The sequence below is a fragment of the Anopheles coluzzii genome, chromosome 2, assembly GCF_943734685.1.
Source record: "Anopheles coluzzii chromosome 2, AcolN3, whole genome shotgun sequence".
Taxonomy (NCBI): Eukaryota; Metazoa; Arthropoda; class Insecta; order Diptera; family Culicidae; genus Anopheles; species Anopheles coluzzii.
Window position 1 is genome coordinate 84,521,556 of NC_064670.1, and position 20,861 is coordinate 84,542,416.

At 46.9% G+C, this 20,861-nt stretch overlaps 5 protein-coding genes across 13 annotated transcripts in view; 2 read left to right on the top strand and 3 right to left on the bottom strand.

Annotated features, from left to right (window-relative positions):
- The first annotated feature begins 342 nt into the window (after positions 1-342).
- Positions 343-3,093, top strand: LOC120950968 (protein inturned). Its single transcript, XM_040369416.2, has one exon. The coding sequence runs from the start codon at positions 504-506 to the stop codon at positions 2,883-2,885; it is 2,382 nt and encodes a 793-aa protein (XP_040225350.2). The 5' UTR covers positions 343-503; the 3' UTR covers positions 2,886-3,093.
- Positions 3,086-4,443, bottom strand: LOC120950969 (lysM and putative peptidoglycan-binding domain-containing protein 3). Its single transcript, XM_040369417.2, has 3 exons — positions 4,255-4,443; positions 4,012-4,183; positions 3,086-3,942 (listed from the first exon to the last, which is right to left on the bottom strand). Exons 1-3 carry the CDS (start codon positions 4,266-4,268, stop codon positions 3,331-3,333), a joined length of 798 nt encoding a protein of 265 aa, XP_040225351.2. The 5' UTR covers positions 4,269-4,443; the 3' UTR covers positions 3,086-3,330.
- Positions 4,444-4,696: 253 nt separating this feature from the next.
- LOC120948019 (uncharacterized) lies at positions 4,697-5,477 on the top strand. The gene is made up of 3 exons (XM_040363989.2): positions 4,697-4,815; positions 4,879-5,194; positions 5,268-5,477. The coding sequence occupies exons 1-3, from the start codon at positions 4,742-4,744 to the stop codon at positions 5,445-5,447; spliced, it is 570 nt and encodes a 189-aa protein (XP_040219923.2). The 5' UTR covers positions 4,697-4,741; the 3' UTR covers positions 5,448-5,477.
- The window catches only part of LOC120948018 (hillarin), a 28,813-nt gene continuing 13,414 nt past the window's right edge, over positions 5,463-20,861 (bottom strand). For 8 of the 9 annotated variants that reach the window (XM_040363985.2, XM_040363978.2, XM_040363982.2 and 5 more), the window contains exons 2-11: positions 19,645-20,185; positions 9,342-9,486; positions 8,350-8,543; positions 8,146-8,262; positions 7,322-8,067; positions 6,804-7,162; positions 6,456-6,730; positions 6,263-6,376; positions 6,022-6,185; positions 5,463-5,931 (exon numbers count right to left, since the gene is read on the bottom strand). In XM_040363985.2, the coding sequence (XP_040219919.1) occupies positions 5,790-5,931; positions 6,022-6,185; positions 6,263-6,376; positions 6,456-6,730; positions 6,804-7,162; positions 7,322-8,067; positions 8,146-8,262; positions 8,350-8,543; positions 9,342-9,486; positions 19,645-19,833 (2,445 nt within the window). In that variant the 5' untranslated portion in view covers positions 19,834-20,185 and the 3' untranslated portion in view covers positions 5,463-5,789. The remainder of the gene's footprint in view (positions 5,932-6,021; positions 6,186-6,262; positions 6,377-6,455; positions 6,731-6,803; positions 7,163-7,321; positions 8,068-8,145; positions 8,263-8,349; positions 8,544-9,341; positions 9,487-19,644; positions 20,186-20,861) is intronic. The other variant, XM_049611199.1, reaches the window with a different exon arrangement.
- LOC120948017 (transcription elongation factor SPT5) lies at positions 10,135-13,852 on the bottom strand. Its single transcript, XM_040363977.2, has one exon. The coding sequence runs from the start codon at positions 13,657-13,659 to the stop codon at positions 10,387-10,389; it is 3,273 nt and encodes a 1,090-aa protein (XP_040219911.1). The 5' UTR covers positions 13,660-13,852; the 3' UTR covers positions 10,135-10,386.

The window sequence follows — 20,861 nt, forward strand, 5'->3', positions numbered from 1 at the left end:
GCTTTATGACGTCATCGTATCAGCACCGTTCGGAGCCGCTAGCGAGAACGAGATGCCTAGAGTGGCAACCAATGAACCTTCGCTTGACAGTGTGGGGTTGGACTATGCGCGCTGTACGGTTGCTAGAGAATGGTTTCATTTTCCTTTTATTTATATCATAAATTTCAGTAAAAATGAGGAAAATAAAATCTTTTGCAATGAATAAACAAGATGAAAAATCTCTGATTAAGTAGTTGTATCTTAAATACTATTTATACACATATTTGAAACCAATTAGTTTTGTTTCAGCTTTGCTTGTAAGAACCTTGACACGCAGCTACTTTTTTGTCAACAATTACGATGTCAACAAATTTGTAAACTCAAACTGTGCTCGCAAGATCGGACTTCCGATTAGTTTTGTTTTATTTTTTATGTGTTTATCAACAATTGTGTTCAATGCACCGATAAATGCATTATATTTTTTTTGGTAATTCGCAGTATACGAAAACTGTCCACTCAGTGCAATGAATGACGATCCGCAAGTTTGGACGGACGATCAGTCGAACGCATCGTCCGACTGTAGCGACAGTAGCTGCGATTCGCGATCGCACGAATGGGGTCAGTACATCGTAAACAACTCCCTGTTTTTCGTCAAATTTGATCTCGTTTGCCACGCGAAGCCCGCCGCCTTCGACGATGATCTGTTCTTCCGCAACGAGTATCGGCGCCTGTCGATCCGCAAGAAGGAGAGCATTCTGTCCCGTTTCGGGCAAAAGGATAAGGGCAAACACAAGCTCTTCCGGGTGAGCGTCATCGATACGTCGAAAAAAGAGCAAATCAATGGCATCCAGAAAGACGTCATCATCAGTATTGCGCCGAAGAAAAATGTCCCGCTGAAGGAAGTGTTGCCGCTGACCGAAACCATACTTGGGCTGACGACGAGCCTGTTCCCGGACGGCCGGAAGCTTATGGTGGATAAGATCAAAGACTATTCGGTGTTTGCCAAAGGCAAGCTGGTCAAGTCAAAGGACTGGATAAAGTCCATTGATGCCGAGCAGGTTACGGTGGACAACTTCGAATCGCTGCTGGAAGGTTCGACCAAGATACCGACGATTATTAAAATTAGCTTTTTCGAAATGATCGAGCCAGACATTAGCAACGCGATCGAGATCAAGATTACGAACTTTATGGATTTGATCCAGAGCCAGGAGACGCTGTTCGACAAGGAGGACATCCAGTCGATGAGCAACAACGATCTGATCTTCAGCATGATCTTCATCTCGAAGGAGTACACGCAGAACGATGAGCTGGATGTGAAGTTTTGCTATCCCACGCGCGAGAACAACTACCTGTTCAACTCCCGGGGCAGCTTCGTGACGCTGCATTCGATTTTCAACCAATCGTTTAATCAACAGTCCATAATGACAAATTTGAAGATCAAAAACGTCCTCTACTACACGACGTACACCGTGTTCGAGGATGGGATTTTGCTGCTCGGCTTCAGCTCCAAGTACTCGTCGGTGTTTGCGGTGAAGCAGAAGAGTGAACAGATCTGTCGCTTCTTAAACGCACTGTATCGCTGCGGTACAGCCGTGTTTAATAGACCGATTGAGCAGCAAACCGAACTGATGCAGCTGTGCGAAATGATACGCCACTCGATCAAGGCTAATCGGAACTGGGACAAGTTCGAGAAAACGTTCCCCCAGGCCCACTTTGTCCCACTTCCCAAGGAGATACAGCTGCGCATCGACGATGCGCTAGGCGAGCTGGAAGCGATGGACTATCGCAACTGGAACGACGATTTTGTCGATCTGTTCTGTCTGCTGACCGTCATCGGCTGTGCGCTGTACTACAAGCAGCATCTGGTCTGTACGCATCTGAACGGCGAGTACATGATGGACATTGAGACGGTGTTGAAAAATTTGGGCGTGTTCGAAATTCTTACCACCACCGACGTGAAGAACATGGCCATCTGGCGCAAGTTTTACCCGAAGCAGTACTGTGCGGACGGGTTCCACGAGAAGAACGACGCCTACCTGATGCTCGTGTCGATCGGCAACCTGCTGATGGTGGTGGTGCTGGAAGTGCCGATCGACACGACGCACAGCAAATCGTTTTCCCGCTACGTCGACGAGATACAGGATATGCTGAGCTACTTCAAATCGACCGGAATCGAAAATCTCATCCGCATCTGGATCGACTCGAACCGGCGCCCGCAGTGCATACCGACGAGCGTGGGCAAACAGCAGGCGGGCGACCAAGCGCCGCACGAGGACCGTGCGCAGGTGCGCAGCCATGACGAGGAATCGAACGCTTCCAGCTCGATAAAAAATCAAGCGATTCGCGAGGAGCAAAATCCTGAACCGGACGATGACGACGATTCCGACTGGGGCCAAAGCATGGACAGCAGTCAGCGGAGCAGCAGTTTCGACATTACGGATCTGTCCGAGAACCGGTGCAAGGAATTTTCGGAACTCATCCCGACGCAGCTAACGACCGGGCTGGAAAATCTGCTGTTTTACTACGTCCAGCTCGAGATGGGCGATGGATACTTTCTGGCACCGACGGTTAGCGGCGCCAACGTGAAAAATGATATCATCATGAATCTGTTCCGCAAAACGTGCACCTTGATACACGCGACGTTTGAAAACACGAAAAAGTTTCGCAACCTTCTGTCGCGTGAGTCGAGCAAATTGAACACGCAACGATCGCTGGTAGCCATCAAGGAACAGGGCATGCTGCTGTCCGTTCCGAAAGATCATGGATCGGGCGAACGGGTCGAGTTTTGGGTCGTCGGACGCCTGTTTCACAGCCCCGCCAAGGAGCTGTACGTTTGTCATCGAGCGGATGCGCCTCAAAATATGGTAGAGTTAGCGTTCCGTATCTGTCTAACTTGTGCTGGATAGACAAGAATTAGGTATTTATAGAGATACACACAGCAAAACACACAACAATTCGAGCCCTTCCATCTCATGCAACGAAAATGGAGACTGATTTTTGCATTTAAAAACTTTTACAAGACCTAGTTTGTAAGGCATAAAATGTCCAATGTTGTACTAATTTATTGTGTATGATCATGACAAAGCTAATAAAACGCAACAGGAAGTATTTGAACGGCTATCAGATTGGTTTGCCGGAGAAAATATCATTTTATTTAAAGAGCTAATCAACAGATGTAAAAGGCACTCTTTTTACAGATGTTTGACACCGCTCGCCGCTCATAATCCTTCAGTTAGTCGCCGTACCTCCACGAAAAACGTAATACAGAATACAGTTTACGGAAAAGGACACTAACATAACAAGTGTATGTAAATATATATATATAATCGTTACACAATGCCTTCCCCGTGGTCACAGTTTCGCGCTGTGGTTAACATTAAAACTATCGTGATGATATTTTTCTATGTGTTCCGCCACATACACTACATAAATAAGTGGAATTGCGAAGCAAAGCGCCAGGATAAAGACGAGCAAACAAATCCAGGATATATCACAATCGCTCCCATTGCATGAAAAGTCATTTGCCGGCAGCCGCAGTGGCCGCGGCTGCGGAAAGCTATCGTCATACTCGCCGCTCAGCAGCAGCGGCTCGCTTAATCCCACATCCTCGTCGCCGTGCAGATCGTCGAGCGCGATTTCACTCGACCGGTCGGCACGGTCCCTGTGTTTTCCGGAAGACTTTCTAGGAAACTGCGTGGCAGCGCTGCTGCTCGGCTGAATCGAGGCGTTGCTTACGGCGGCAAGAATCAGCTTCTCGTCCAGGGTGGCTTTCGCTTCCACCGCAACATGGCTTACACTCGGCGGTGTGGTTGTGATGTTTTTGGGGCTGCTGTTCCCGCTCGTGTGCACGCGCGGTAGGGTTTCCAGCAGGATTGAGTGTGGGGTCACCGGAACGCGAATCACGTTTCGTGCATAGATTTCGTTGTCCTTGTCTATTTTGTTCAACTTCTTCAATTGAGGTATCTACAAAGGTTTGAAAGAAAAAAACATATCAATACATTTGCCCACCTCAGTAGAGACAAGGAAGCCTACCGAACAGTTGAATCTCAGCGCGATCGCTTGCAGCGTATCACCTGGAAGGATTTGCGCCTCCAGCCATCGCTCTATGGGTGCCGCTTTGTGTTGAGCCAGTGGGAATTCATATCCCTCACTCATGTACGGTTCCTCCACGTAAACATGACTGCTGCTCGGTCCAGCTTTGACCCTGAAATTGTTTGAGTTGAAACCGAATGAGCAACGAGGCAGCCGCACGATCACACACTGCGCCCTCCTTACCGCTGTCGTTTCATTTTGCGAATATTGGTGCGGCCAGATGCTGGGGCAGGACTTTCATTTTCGCCTTATTTCCGATTCCGGGAGGATCGCGGACGTGTTACAGCTGCGATAATACAAACAAACTTTCCAAAAGCAAATTTCTTTTTCTTTTCGTGCACAGGTATCAACAATACTCGTCAGCGCGCAAATGTCAACATGGGCTGCTCTGCCCAAGGTGTAGAAAGCCTATACCAAATTTTATTGCTCGAAGGTAGAACGTAAAATGATAGCTAAACGAATGATACGATAAAAATGAGGAAAGATATTGTAATACAAATTCCAATAAATGAAATTAGTTACATTTTTATAAAAATCAGAAAATGTTGTAACCGTTCTTTCTTATTACGCTTTTCAACCCGCGAGCGTAAACTATCGTTACTTTGACAGCACGGCTGGCCTTTGACAGCCGTTAAATGCGCGGATCGCATTCAAACGGTATTGTGTAGAAATGGCTGAGGCAAACAAAACAACCGCAAGGCAACAATTTCTCGATTCGTACACAGCATTAGTGAATGGAATTAGGTAAGTTGTCGTTTGTTCCACACCTACAATACAATAAAATGAACTTAACATACTTTATTGCAGTACCGCACGGTTCGATGAGTTCAAGGATTTCTTTGCCAACGAAAATGATTTTGAGGTGGCGGTGCAGGAATTCCGCGACGGATTGCAGCAAGAACTGGTGACGAAAGTGAACAGATTGTGGAATGAATGCGACATCGATACCAATGTGGAGATTTTGGAAAGCTTAAAGAGCAAAGCGCCAGGCAGCTCGAACAAAATGTGGCGCCCCACGGGCAAAAGTGTCAGCGAGCAGGTTCGCCCGCTGGTGGTGAACAAACTGAAGACGTCGCTGAAGTTTTACCAATTGCAGCTTGGATTTCAAAAGGAGCGTACCGAGGTAAGTGTTCCATGGTCCATGAAGTCTGCCGTTTGTGTTACGATGAACGGCCGATGTGATGAAATCGTTGCAGGAATTAATCTACTCCATTGAAACAATGCGAGCGAAATATCGAGCAATGCAGACCAGACGAAACCATTTGCTGCAACAGATCACCAACGAGCAGAAGACGTTTGACTCCATCCGGGCCCATCACAAAGAGCTCGAAGAGAAGGTGAACGTTGACCTGCTAAATGGCCGAAATCGAAAATAAATGTCCCACGGGCGGTTCTGTTTCAGGTAGGATGAATTTGTAACAAGTTTATTATTTAAAAGAAAACACATTTTTTAAACTAAAAGTACACTTCTCGTTCATGTTACGGTAAACATACAACAGATTCTTCTTCGTTAGCACGTTCGGATCATTTGCCCTTGTTGCTCGACTCCGGGAGGGGTTAGGGAGTGGAAGTTAATGAGGGGTACTGTGACTGATGTTGTCCATATGTACAGCGTGTTTAGAGGATAAAAAGGCCACTAGCATTAAACGGTGCACATTTTTTTTCGAAGCTGCTTGTTAGTGTCGCGGTTGCGTTGTTTCTCCGTATCGTAAAAACCTTTAGTTCCGCTTGGATGAATTGATCAGATATTTGCAGCAGTGTGTGAGTAGGTGCTTTTCGGTTGAGGAATTATTGTTGTGCGAAACTGATCCCACCTCGCGGGTGTAAATGTCTAACCCGTACTGTCCTTCCTCTGGAAAGCTGCGAACAAAGATGGAAGGCAAATTAATTTCCCCAAGCTCAAGCCACACTGCATTTGGGGCCGGGCGCAATTGCCTAGCCGCAACCTACCTTATGTTGAATGTGATCATATCGTCAAGGATCGCCTGTTGCACATACTTCGAGAGTTTCTTCTCCTCGATGCCATTCTTGTGCAGTGTGGCCATAAAGTCCGTCAGCGGTCTTGACATACGGAATTGCAGTTCGATCGCTCGTCCGGCAAAGATGAGTGGTTCCTGAAACAATATGCACCGCGAAACCGGAAAAAGATGGTCAGATCGGTGTACCGTGGATGAGAAGAAACGCTTTTTACCGGATGTGTAATTGGTATGAGTCCGAACAGACGCGTCGCTTTTGTGGGACCCCATTCGCCGCTGGCACAATCCGGCAAAGGCACCATCACGGTCTGCAACTCTTCACAGCAAATCTGAAAACCGGAAGGAAAGCATGGTGATACATTCTGGACCACCCAGACCATCCCAGTGTGATGAAGGAAAGCTACGCACCTTAAATTTGCATACACTTTTGAACTTCATCGGTTCCCCCGTAAGGTACTCCTGCGGTGTGACGGCGTTGGCAAAGATATCGAGCAAGAACGCACCGGAACAGGGTGCGTGTACCCGGAAGGCGACCACGTTGCTGATGACCGACTGCATGACGAACCGCTTGAGCGAGACACCATCGAACGAATCTTCATCGCTGTCGTAGAACTTGAGGTTGTAGTGGAAGATCAAACAACCCTGCATGTCGGACGGCATCGCTATCCGCACCGTGGCAGCGCCTGCGTCGAAACAAAAGGTTCGTAAAATTTAAATATTTTCCCACACTAACGTCCCATCCTCTAACGGCTTTACCTGTGTCGTCCGTGTAGACAACGGCCCCGTAACCATCGTCGGCAAAGTGCAGTCCGTAGCGGAAGAACAGCGATCGCACGAAGGGCAAGTTTTCAAACTCCGTCAGCGTAATCGGTCGCTTCAGCAGCTGCCACTCCTCTTGCAGCGGGAAGAACTCGTAGATAAACTCGCGCGGATCGGTCAGGAAGTAGTGATCGTCGTACTCGTATCGCAAGCTGTCGTTCTTACCCTTGCCCGTCTTGGGCGCCTCCTTCGCGTTGACCAAGTGTCGGGCGCCCCAATTGCACTGCACGAATCGCCACGCACCCGCCACGTAGACCGCGTTCCACGAGTTGCGGAATCTGGAATTTTTCGGATGACTGAAGAGCGCAAAAACGAAAAGGGTAACGAGTTAAAACCGAAGAGTGTCATATCAACTCCGTTTTTGTGTGAGGGCACCCGGCTTCATCACCACATCATCACCACCACCTCCTACCACCACAAGAGCACACGGTCGACATATCTGGTGCATATCTTACCTTGAGTCCTGGAACTTCACGCCCGGCTGGTAACCAGCGCTCTTGGAGTAACCCTTAATCACCACGCAGTGCAGGCCGGCGTAGCTGCACAGCCGCTTGAACAGCACGTGGTAGCTCTCCGTGCCGTACTTGATGCCGCGCAGCAGTCCCATCGGTGTGTCGCCCCGCAGATTGTCGTCGAACGTCATCGTGTTCAAGTTCTTCACCGTTATCCACCGGAAGATGGTGCGCGCCTTCTCGATGTCGGAGGTGCAGCGGCCCACCAGCTGCCGCACCAGGTCGGTGAACGTTTTCTGATCCTCCTGGGCGACGGTGATGGCGATCTGATCCACGTCCTGAAACTCAACCGGATCGTTGTACACCTGGAACTTGCTCAGGGCGGGCGGTGCCGGCTTCGGTGCGACCAGCGGGTACTCCATCGCCACCACCGTCTCGTTGATGTCGTCGTCCAGGAATATGCTCTCGCTCTGCATGTACTCGCTTCGCCGTACACTGATCAGCTCCAGCATTTCGCTCGACTGCCGGTCGACCAGGGCGGCCGTCTCGGAGCGCTCGTGCTCGAGCAGCTTTCTCGTGAGGCTTTCCTTCTTTTTCGTCTTCCGGATGGTCATGTTCTTCTCCAGGTCTTCCTTCTGCTGCTCGTGCTTCAGCGTCAGGATGTTTTGATCCTCGCGCGATCGTCTGCTGGTGGTGAGCTCCTTCTCGAACTTGTGCGCTAACCGCTGCAGCTCGCGCTCCCATTCGTCCTGTGTCCAGAAAAGGAAAGGCAAGTATTGTTGGAGTAGTTTTTTTTTATGGAACTGTCGAAGGGGAGCAACACAAACCTGAATTTCACTCTGCATCCGTCGATCTTCCTCTTCTCGTTTGCGGGCAAACTTTCTGTACAGATCATCTTCCTCCTTTCGATGTTTCATCTCCAGCTTGGCTTGTTCATCGCGCGCCTTTGAAAGAGTAAGAGGACGTTGTTAAATAAGCTAATAAAAATGAAAAAAAACTATACTCAAATAGCCATCATAAATATCACTTACCAGATAGTAATCGATGGGCTTTTCGCGCGGCTTGTCGTATGCTTTTTGAATCTCTGTCTGCTTCAGGGCATGCGCTATGTGTAGGGCGCTTGCATCGAACCGGCCGTACTTGTAGTCCGGATCATTTTGAGGTGGCGTATTTCCTTCTCTGCCCCCATTATTGTACCCATTCGGTGTTCCAAGTCGCTGTTGGCCTGGAGTAGAAGAGAGAGAGAGACAGACAGACAGAGAACGCATAAACCATTGGACGGAACATATGCTCCATTCGGGGCTGTTGGCACGGGTACGAGCTTTTATTTAATTAGTGAATGTCCGGAACGAAACGATCGAACAGTCGAGCAGCCAACGAATAACCGTGGTTCATCGTTTTGATGAGCTTTTGATGCATTGGCCAGAAAGTATGCATCAATCATCAGTGGTAAACGCCGTCCGCTGATCTTTGGCCATCTACTAAACGAAGAGAATTAGATGAGTTTGTACAAGCAGGCCTAAGATGAACCAAAGACGCGCATCAATGCATAAACCCGATCAACTCGGACCGTTGTGCTTCCGTTTGAGTCTATTCGTTGGAGCATAGTTTAATGTTGCTGTCGTTAATAACAAGCCAACTGAATAACAAAAACACACACAAAAATGCTATTAAAGCGCAGCGAACGGAAGCGCACATTAACCGCGTTAAAATTCACTCATCTCCTCGCACACAACAGGAAAAGAAAATCGGACATGAAAATCGCCGCCGTTGGGCGAAACACGATGTTGGAAAGCTTTCGTTTTCAGCCAATTTTCCGGCTCAATAGTTCTCCAGCGAACCAACCGAAACACCACGCGGTGCGGAGTGCCAACGGGCAGGGCCGCTACTTGCCGGAATTGTTCCGTGGCGGTTCCGAAAGGCTTTGATCGGAGCTGCGTGAGTCCGTGTTTACATGTTTAAAGGGTGGAGAAAAAAAAACAACAACCTTGGACAGCTTCCCCACAACACCCAATCGCCTTACCGTCGATGCTGTCGTTCCGATGACCCCGGATTTGTTCGTTCACATAGTTGGTACTCTTCGGTACGTTCAGCGCCTGCCGGATGCCCACCGAGGTTTGGTCGAAATGGCCGGGACCACTTTTTGGTACGTGTGAGCAGCAGTAGACCTGCAACGGGATGGAGAAAAGAGAGAACAGCGTGATGAAACCACTTTTATGCTGAGTGAGCTTTATGAATAAGCCCTGATTAGCATAGTCGATCGATCGTCGGTCGCACTAATCATGTCGGCTGTACGGTAACGATGAGTGTGTCGTAAGGCATTTATGACCCACTGCAAAGCAGCACACCCGAGGACGACGGTGAAGCTTCCGTAAACGGCGCAGTGTTATGCTACCGGTCACGAAAAGCTCTCCCCATGCCCGACCCGCATGCAACCAAGTCGTTGCACCGTTGCAGCCAGGGGTAAATGCACTACCCTACGTTGGAGTTAGAGCTTCCTCAAGAGAATGTTTTGAAGTGAACGAACACAGGAAGCGATTATGAGCAATTAAACCCAATTGGGTGAGCTAATTAATTAGCGCAAGGGACATAGCTGCATTACATAAGTTATACAATATCACAGGGCGCCGGGTTGATTGATCGTGCGCCCACATTTTGTGTCACGGGTGTTCAGAGTTTGTGTTCCTGATGTAATCAGCCTAATCTATATATCATAAGTTCATCCTAATCTCCCATACTTTTAAATTCAAATAACAACATTTCTACATTTCGGAATGTTTTGTTTTAACATGTATTACAGGACTAGCATTGTATAATTCTTGTTTGTTTAGTTATTTCTTTATTTGAGATAAGCAATATGTCCATTCGGGTGGCCCATGGGTGCGCAGGAGCAAATACAGTAGTTGTCACTTAAAAAGGTTGTTTGAATCAGTGTGAAAAGGGATGAACATAATGAAAAAAGCAGTTACTGTTACGGTCCATCATCGAGCATTTGATCGTACGTGTCTTCCCCTGCCCAAACCCCATTCGCTTCACCGTTACTATCGCGCTTAACATCAACACTACGTTTAGTTCTTCGTTGGCTCCCGATAGCGAGCCATATAGTTCATCGGGATAAGCGTAGATTGGCCGTTGATCATGACAACCGCCTCGTTGCTGCCGGACATGTCGATAAACTCGCCCACCGTCTCACGGTCCTCGCCCACGATGACCTTAAACTTCTCGCCCGGTTCCGGCAGCACGGGCTGCAGGTTGGACAGTGGCACCGTTACGCAGTGGTCCTCCTCCGGCAGAAACACCACACAGTCCCCATTGTTCACCGTGCGGATGATGCCGGTCTGCCCGCTGAGGTCCGAATCGCCGTGGCTGCGAATCGTCACCTCGATGTCCGTCGTGAACCAGTCGCCCAGCTGCGGGTCAAGCCCGGCCCCGGGCGTCTGCGGATTGTAGGGAGAGGCCGGCGCACCGGGCGTGGCTGGCGAGTACGCACTCGGCGACGGCGTGCCAATGTAGCCACCGACCTGGTACGGCGACGGGCTCGGATTCGGGCTGGCCTGGTACGGGCTGTAGTTGTCCGCATTGAACATGTTGCCGGGCGTGTGCGGTGCGTACGGTGTGTTGATCTGATAGCCCGGCGTGCTCGGATTGTAGCCCGGCGAAGGGGACGGTTCCTCCATGAAGTCGAAATCGTTCGACCGGGCGGGCGTGTTCGATACCGTCGGATCCCAGGCGCCGTGGCGTGGCGTCATCGAGCCGTCGTGCGAAGGCGTCATCGAACCGTACGGCGTGCGGCTGCCCGGATCGTACTGCGGCGTCTGCGAGCCGTGCAGTGGCGTCTTCGAGCCAGAGTAGACCGGCGTCTGGGCGCCGTAGCTGCCGGCCGGTGTGCGGCTCGGCGTACGCATGTACGACGAGACGCTGCCCGCCTTGGTAGCGCCCCCATCGACGATCGCGATGTGGTTCCGATCGACCGAGATGGTCTGGCAGGACGAGTGCAGCTCCACGCGGGCCGTCGTCTCCGTCGCATCCTTCACAATACCAACCGCACCCTTGTACGGTCCGCCGGTGATGCGAATCGTTCGGCCCAAAATTTCCCGATCGCGAGAAACGCGTGCCCCACCACGCCCGCCGCCCCGTCCGCCGCGTGTCGGTCCGCCGCCACCGCCACCCCGCCCCCCAGACGGATGCATCGGCGAATGGATGCGGGGTGACATGATACCCCCGCCGAACGGTGACATCATGGGGTTGCTGTTTTGCATCGGATTTTTGTTGCCACCGGCGAGCTGCAAATGGCGCGTTTTCACCACAAAGATGCCCCCGTTCTCGGTGTACATGCGCGAGTGCAGGAAGGCAAGGTTGCGATACAGATGCTTGATTTCGCCGTCCCGACCCGTGTGCGGACCCTCCATCACCTTGACGATGTCCTTCCGGCGGATCTGGTTTTGATCCCAGTCCAGCGCGATTGTGTTGCGGTTTTCGCGCCGTTTTTGCAGCGCGGTCGGCTTGCACTCGATCACCTTGCCGTGCATGCCGAGCACGTGGAAATTCTCGCGCTCCAAGCGCACAATTACGCCGACCGTTTGCGCATCGAGCTGCACCAGATCGCCCCACTGGTAGATGCCGAGCGAATCCACACCCGTCGCCATATCCGTGCAGAGCTGCAGATCGCGCGGCAAAACCTCCAGCTCGTGCATGGTCAGATCGGACACCAGCACGATGCGCGACGGTTCCACGCGCACGATCAGACCCGTCTCGCCCTCGTACCGGCCGGCAAGCACCTTCACGTGGTCGCCGGTTTTGAAGTACTTGCGCAGTTCGGCCGCCTTGAAGATGAGCGGATCGCGTAGCTCCTCGTGCTTCGGCATCACGGTGATCAGCGATCCATCGATGGCAATGATCTTTGCCTGCAGGTTCATCAGATCACCCACGCACACCTCCACGTTGTCGCCCATCGAGAAGGAGTGGGCCGTCACCGGGTCCTCCTTGGACGAAACGGCCAGCTCAATGTTAATCTCCTCGGGCTGCTCCTCAAAGCGCTCCAGCTCGGCCAGCGTCGGCTTCACACCGTCCGCCAGCACGGCCGACATGGTGAACGCTTTGTACAGGAAGCCCTTGCGCGAGTACCGGTTGCCTTCGAAGATCAAGAAGTCCCCATCGGACGTCAGCTCGCCGCCGATGGCACGAATCGCTTCCGGATCGAACGATTTGGCCGCCGGCCGGCGCTTCTTGCGCTTCGCATCGCTGCTTTCCTCCGTCTGGGTGGCACGCAGCGCTCCGCGGAGACGCGTGTAGTCGATACGAGGCAGCAGCTTCAGGTGCACCTGGTTCTGGGCCAGATCGACGTAGTCTACCTGCGCGATGTCGTCCTTGTATATGCCGCGCTTCAGCCGGACCCACTGTTTCGGCTTCAGTCCCGTCTGCTCCTTCACCACCTTCAGGATGTCCGTCATGTCCTTGATCGGGACCATCTCCTGCTTCCAGATACCGACACGCAGATTGCCCACATTGTTGATGGCGGACTTGACGTGCGCCTGCTTGTACGCCTCGATGTAAATGTAGCCCTTGACGCTTTCCGGTGCAACGACCGACTTGATCTGCATCGGCTGGTCCGTGTTCTGATAGGTGAGGAACTTGCGCATCAACAGCAAGGCGGTGGCCTTCTCCTCACCAATGCGACATTTCACCATCCACAGATTCGGGTCCTTGATGCCGGGCAGCAGCGTCTGCTGTGTGATCTCGTCCGACATTTCCTCCCCACCGTCGCCAAACTGCCGCCGGGCCACGGAGGCATCCGCGTACTTGCGCTTCAGATACTCGGCCAGCTCATCCTCCTTGTGCGAGTCCCACAGGTTCGTTCCGCGGCGTCTGTTTTCGATTTCGCGCGCCGTTTGGCCCACCTCCTCGATCTCATTGCTCACGATGCCCATTTCCTGCGCCCCATCCTCCCACTCATCATCCTCGTCCACCTCGTCGTCTACTTCGGCTTCGTCGATGATGAAACCACCGAAGCGTTCCTGCTTCTTCTTCTTCTTGCGCCCTCCGCGCCGGTCGTCGTCTTCCTCCTCCTCGTCGTACTCCTCCGAATCGAGATCCTCACCCTCCGGCTCCTGCTCATCCTCCGCCTCCTCCTCGTCGTCATCGTCTTCGTCGTCCAGACGGCGGCGGTCCTTGCGCTGCTTCTTCCGCGGCCGCTCATTGTCCGACTGCGATGTCGAGGGCGAACGGGAGCGCTGGGGCGACCGGGACACCGACCGTGACACCGAGCGATTCGAGCCACCACTTTTGCGAGACCGATTCGATGCCACACTGTCAGCATCAGAGCCGCTGCCGCTGTCCGACATGTTTTCGCTGAACGATTGCGCACTACCAACAATGAACGACGTGTACTGGGTTGTGATCAGCGATTTGGTTACGTTTTACTTCACTATTTTCACTGTTTTCAGCTAAATTTTACATCATTTGTACCGTGTTGATGTTGCGTTGTTTTCTTCACTCCATTTTGGTGACGTACGCTCCGACTTTGAAGGAGAATGCGCACCATGACGGAATGATTCCCATCCGCCCTCTCGGATTACACGTTCCCAAGAAGCAAAGTTGTAGGGATGGGCCAGCAGCTTTTTAAATGTACAGTTGGAAGGCGAGAGCAAAACATTGAATTGGACAGTTTTGAGAGAGACATTTTTTATCTTTCATAATTTGGACTTATAACTGTTACGTATAATTAAGAAGTTTGTAGATTTGAAAAAAATAAATTTTTGAAAAATAAAGATATTTAAATTATTCAATTACAAGTATTTACCTATATACGCCATACTCGATATACGCCATTTAGTTATACGCGATATTCTAAATTTTACAGTTCTTTGAACAAATTGTACTAATTTGACTCGGTGAATTTCAAATGCAAAATAAATTCCATTATGGTTGAATTAAAAACATTAAAAGGTACAACATTGTAATTTTCAGTTAATTTTCAAATCAATTCCCTTTTTCTTCTTCTTTGGCTCAACAACCGTTGCCGGTCAAGGCCTGCCTGTATCACTTGTGGGCTTTGGCTTTCAGTGACTAATTGATTTCCCCCCCTAGCAGGATAGTCAGTCCTACGTATGGCAGCACGGTCTATTTGGGGATCGAACCCATGACGGGCATGTTGTCAAGTCGTACGAGTTTACGACTGTACCACGAGACCGGTTCAAATTAATTCAGATCAATTAAATTATTTAATTAATTTAACCTACGATTTAAAGCTGAATTAAACAAAAATTTGCCCAAATTTTTCTTTTTTATTTTACGCATATATAGCATATATAGGGGAATACCCGTAGTTATTATCGAAATAAATTAAACTGGATTTGAATAGTTATCAGCATATCTCCATAATGGTTATCAATATATAAAATCTAATTGCTAAATATAACAGTGTCTGAAAAACGTTAATTAAACGTTGTTAATATACATTTGGGGGCAGTCCCGTACTACACTCGTCAACTCGAACTACTCAATAACATGCCCGTCATGGGTTCAAGCCCAGAATGAACCGTCCCCCCGTACCAAGGATTGACTATCCGACTACGTGGTAATGAATTAAGTTTCGAAAGCCTGTACCCAAATAGCCAGAATTGCTTAAACAGCTCATTTTGGCACGCTAAAGATCGCTGCTCTAATTCGCCTTTTGCAGTAGATAAACAGCATCAAAGTTCCAGGTGGTCCTTCTAAATAGCGCCTAAGCAGCTTCCTTATGCTACGGTACCGGGGATTATTTTTCTTTGTGTTTTATTTTCAAGCAAACGTCATTGATGAAATAAACAACAGAATTTGTTTCGTTTCAGCACATGTGTATATTTTTAAATCCTTAATATTCATAAATTACAACAAATGTATCACAATTTACTGTACAATCACAATCACTTCCCTCAAAATCCCTTCTTTAAAGAACTAATCTAACTTGTGCAGCAGCAATGAAATTATTGACAGCGTCAGACTTTGACAATTTGACAAAGGCCACCTTGTACCGATGTCATGCATTAAAAAGCTATAAAGTTTCACCAAGTTCGGTACGCTTTCTTAACAAGCCTTCAAGTTCCATCATGAACCCTACACATAGTGCTAATCAGCCGCAAAGTTCCAAAGAGCACCATGTGCCTGTTAAAATGCTCCATAGTTCCGCAAAGTACCGTCTATCTCTTAATCAGCCACAAAGTACGACATCGGACCGATTTTTCGTTAAACAGCGCCAAATCAGCTATAAAGTACGAGCTGGTTATTTGGGTATAGACCGGCATGTCCGCGTAGGACGTTACGCCAAGTAGACGAAGAAGTAATATACATTTGATTTAACTTTTCTAAAACAAACACAATTGAATAAAAATCATGTCAAATAACAAGTAAATTTCTTCTGTTGTTTCTACGTGACAAGCTCAAAAATTCAAAACATTCTAGTTCCATGCAAAAAAAAAGAAATAAATTTAGAGGGTTGTTTATATCTCTAGACCATCTCTACTTTTTAATTCACAAGGCGCAAGGCCACGAGGGTGACAAAATGCTGACAAATTTTCCAAAAAGTGAACTTTTGTCACTTTTTTAGCTTTTGTCAAATTTCGTAACCTGGAGCAGCCAGGAAATAAAGTCGATAAAAGATGACAAAAAGTAACGTTCGCAAAAAAGCGGGATCAACCAGTTTTTTGGCGCAGTTGTGACCCATTGCTATGGTAATATTTCTAAAATACATTTTTCTAATTGATTTATATACCAATTTAGTACATCTTAAACAAAATATCGATGATATTCAGAGGTTTGAGCTTTTTGTCGTTCAGTTGTAGATTTTTGACGTTGCCACGAGAAAAGCTCTTTTTTGCAGTTGGCAAGCAGTTTTGACAATGTTGAAATTTTTTTTCAATACAGCAATCATCCGCAGTACGCGATACTCGATATACGCGAATTCGCAGTACGCGATTCCTCTAAATTTGACAGCTTCATGTGTTTTTTGCAAATATTTTAATTCTTTGAAATGTTTTATGCTATTTTTGAATTTTCTTAATGTTCTTAATGCATTTTGAATAAAATTTGTACATAAGATACCTGTTTTATAACAAAAAACTTTAATGCAAAACTCTGTGGCGATATATTTCAACCCTCGAACCGGTAGTGTAAACTATTTTTCCAAAGGAATCCGCTATACGCGAAAACTCGAGATACGCTATTGCGCTCGGTCCCGTACGATAGCGTATATCGGATAATGACTGTATTTTGTCACCTCCGACTCAGTTGAAAAAGACTATACAGCGCCTACAACAACTATATGGTTTTTCGCGATTTGCGGAAAATCCATAAGAGATAGATATTAACAGTGAATGTATGAGTTGTGCAGGATACTATTTCACATCTTTGTATATTTTTTTCAAATTTTTTCAACGCATTTTTGCACGACTTATGACGAAAAAACAAATTTATGGTCGTACCATAACTATAAAGACATTTTATAGTAGGATCAGTTTTGAACCGTTGTTCACAAAATTGATAAGGTTCTCATGTCAATTTCAAAATAGTTTTTGAAAAACGTTTTACATCTCTTATGAATTTTCCGCAAATCGCGAAAAACGACTGTTCATATAGTTGTGGTAGGCGCTGTAGTGAGCTAGCCCGGACATGTGATGTCAATGCGGCCCACGATGACTTTTTAAATGGTTTAAAATGGTTAAAAACAAATATTTGAATTAATTTGACTTTTTTAAATGAAATTTTATCTTTTACTTTTCTTAGACGAAAATCAAGATTAAGTAATACGAACCTGTGCGAGTCTCGTTAGAGTCTTGTTATAAAAACGAGCTTTAACGTTTACCTATTAGTTCAAAGTAACGTGAAATGGCCCTCAACATAGTTATTTTCGAAGCAATGTGGCCAGTGAGCTGAAAAGTTTGGAGACCCCTGGTTTAGAGGGTTACACAGACGTTCAGAACAAACCAGCTTTACTGAGACTTCTTGCTTACATTTTGTATTTCCTCACATAGAGCTCGTATACCACATGTGTGGTTCGAGCTTAATATGTACATCCGTGTGTATGATTGAACGTCTCGCTTAGGATATCGCTCTTATAAAAAAGTGAATAATCGGTTATAAAATTATTAGACGAAGGAGAATATTGTTCAAGGATTGATAAACAGGATGGGCAATTACAATAATGTAAGTTGTGTTGAAGCCGGTCTCATGGTACAGTCGTCAACTCGTACGACTTAACAACATGCCCGTCATGGGTTCAAGCCCCAAATAGACCGTGCCGCCATACGTAAGACTGACTATACTGCTATGGGGGGTAATCCAAGTCACTGAAAGCCAATCCTTCAAGTGGTACAGGCAGGCCTTTACCGACAACGGTTGTAGGGGGCAAAAGAAGAAGAAGAAGTTGTGTTTAAAGAGTTCTTCAACGCACTCTAAAATTTCGGGTAAGAAATTGACAAATAGGAATTAAAAACTAACATAAATACAAAATCATACATTTACTGTTTCCGATGCAGTGACTCTTGTATAGTTTCGTAAATATCCTGAGTGGCTGAAACTCTGAAAGTATCTTCAATTGAACTACCTTTGGAAAAGGTAAGTGTAAGAAACAGTGTCTATTTAAAATTTTGCTTTTTGATTGAAAATTTGAGCTTTATGCTCGTATGTTTTGACAGAAAAACCCGAGATTTCAATTGATAATTTAATTGAAATGGAATTTGATTAGACGCTTTAAAATTGTTCAGGAATCATGTTGAAACTATTTTTTCTATGCGTAAAGTTGCCTTGGGTTTTATGGTAATTTACAACACCACAACGTGAATAAACTAAACGTGTGTAAACCAAAGATCGTTCTTTTTTTAAACTGAACAAAAAAGCAAACAAAAATAAACTATGCGTGCATAACTGAACATAATTTTGAAAATTCTTTTGTATATTTTAAAATGTATAACAAGAAACTTAGTTGAAGTTGATTTAAAGCAATGCTGTGGTGTAAAATAACTTATGTATGCCCCGGTTTAGGTTTTCATGTCGTCTTTAGTAAAATTATGTTTGTTTTGCTACGATTTAATAATTTGTATCTATTTTAAATTAGGTGATTGTCTACATAACAGAGCCTTATACAAGATGGTAAAGTATAATTCCACTGAACTCGTTGTCATTTCAGAATGTAAAACCTCTTCAATCCAAAATAATATAAAAGTAAAAAAATATTTAGAATAATATCAAAAAAAATAAATTGACAGAAAACGAAAATGATTCTTCTATTGAAAAACATACAGAAATAATACTCTTTTCTATAAAAAAATATTATAAAGCCATTAATTCCAATTCTTTTCATTTAGCCTCTAATTACTTAACGTGTCACTTAACAACATACCCGTCATGGGTTCAAGCCCCAATGGACCGTGCTCCCATACGTAGTACTGATTATTACATGAGCAATCAATATGTCACTGAAAGCCAAGTCAAGTCCACTAGTGGAGCAGGCAGCCCTTAACCAACAATGCCTGTTGTGCCAAAGAAAAAGAAGCTTCTAACTGAGTGGTCTGTGATGAAGCCGCTAATGAAATTGTTCTACCTAGCATTTGTAAAACTCCCAAGCGATTAAGCCATCTATTTAGTTAGTTTTTACTGTGAGAGGATGTTCCAAATGGAATCCGAACTGGTTTTATCGAATGTTTGTATTAGCAAAGATCAGAATCATAACCACTGCCAAATGTGCAACAAATATGGGCCGATTTAGATTGCAACAGTTGTGTAAAAAACTTCATATAAAATTATAAGGCCAGACTCTTTTAGTCAATCTGTGCTCTAAAGCACTTAGTAATATGACTTCTTTTTGAGAATTCTTGTAATATGAATATCCAACCGATTTTACACAGGCAAATATATCTACTACTTATGTACCGATTTGGTTTGGTTGAATGTACTGTCAAACCAACGCCCAAGAGATGGGCGAAGCAAAATGGAATTTGTGTAGCGCTGCATTTGCAACGTGTATGAGGCATCGAAACGAAACGAATTTACCATATCCAACATCTTGCACGCGGTGGAAAAATGATGCATTCACTAGCGCCCCCGGAGCTATTAGCGAGTACATTTAATGCGGTAACTGCTCAAATAGGCCCATCATACCCGGTAGCCATTTAATTCATTTCCTTGTTTTAATCTTCCCCCGATCGGGGCACACCAATGCTACGATTGCCCCACCGGCGCCGCCCAGCGATCATCGCTTCCCCCCTTTTCGGTTGCCTGGTGCCGCTGCTTGGGCCGCTGCTGAGCGAAAAGCGGCCGATGACGCGAAAGTAAGATCGGTCCGATTGACTTACCTCTTTATCATCCTGATTGTGCTGGTTGTTGTAGTACGTCTTGAGCGTCAGCTTGGTTCCGCACCGTTTGCACTTGAAGCAGCCGGAGTGGAAGAAAGTAAAATCTTTCAGCGGGCCCACCCTATCCACCTGGTAAACGATTTCGCTGCACCGGAGGCACGTTGATTCGTAGAAATTCGGTCGGTACATGATGCTGCCGTCGTTGGTGCTCCCTTGATGGATGAATTAATCCACCAGCGAACGGTCGCCTCGGTTCGATGTGCTCGGGTCGCGGAATGGGGCTTGCCGAGACTGCACTTGTTGGTGGTTGTTTGTTTTGTCGGACTTTTCTTGCCTGCTGCACTCACTGACACTTTACTGTCTTGGAAGGCACAAACATCACATGTACACACACACTCAATCACACACACTCACAAAAAGCGGTCGTCGGTGCGCCAAATTTGATCTCACTCCTGCACCGCGAGCGAGCGTCTTTCTGTTTTTCCTTAATTCTTTATGGTTTTTGTTTTGTTCACTCACACGATCGTTGATCCACTTCTTACTTTTCCGGTGCAACCAAATACAGGAAGAAAACAGTCACCAAAAAAAAACAAGAGGGGAAATTAACTTAAATTAAACAACAAGAAATTATGATCTATTTTCTTCTTCCTCGTTCCTCTCCGTCACAAGTTTGGCCTGTCGGCTGCCACAACGAAAGTGGAGTCAAAGCCACTTGTTTCGTACCCACTTTCGCGAAGTGATGGGATTTTAATCGCAACGGTCACTGATCCAACCGTCACCGTTAAAATCCGCAATGTTTCTTCGTCTATGTCTTTCGCTTTTTTGTTTGTACATTTTCCACCTTGGCCGCACCTCCGCGCTCGATTGTTCTTTGGCGCGGAGAAGGCCTAGTTTTCGCGTATCTTTTTTTTTTTGTCGACTCGATCAATAATTGGAAACACTTTGAATACTTTCGATCGGCAAATACCGAATTGCTGCAAGCTACGATAATGTTTTTTTCCGGTTTTGTGATGCACTTCACAGGTGGTCCAAAACCGCAACACCACTACAAACAAGGCAATTGCACTGCTACAACCGTTAATGCTATGCACACCGTGGTACGGATGATGATGGACATTCTATCCATCGCACCATCCTCACCACCGGTGCACGGTGTTGTGCAGCACTACATAAATTATCCAATCTGCAGCACCACGCTGAAGATATCTGCTGATGCA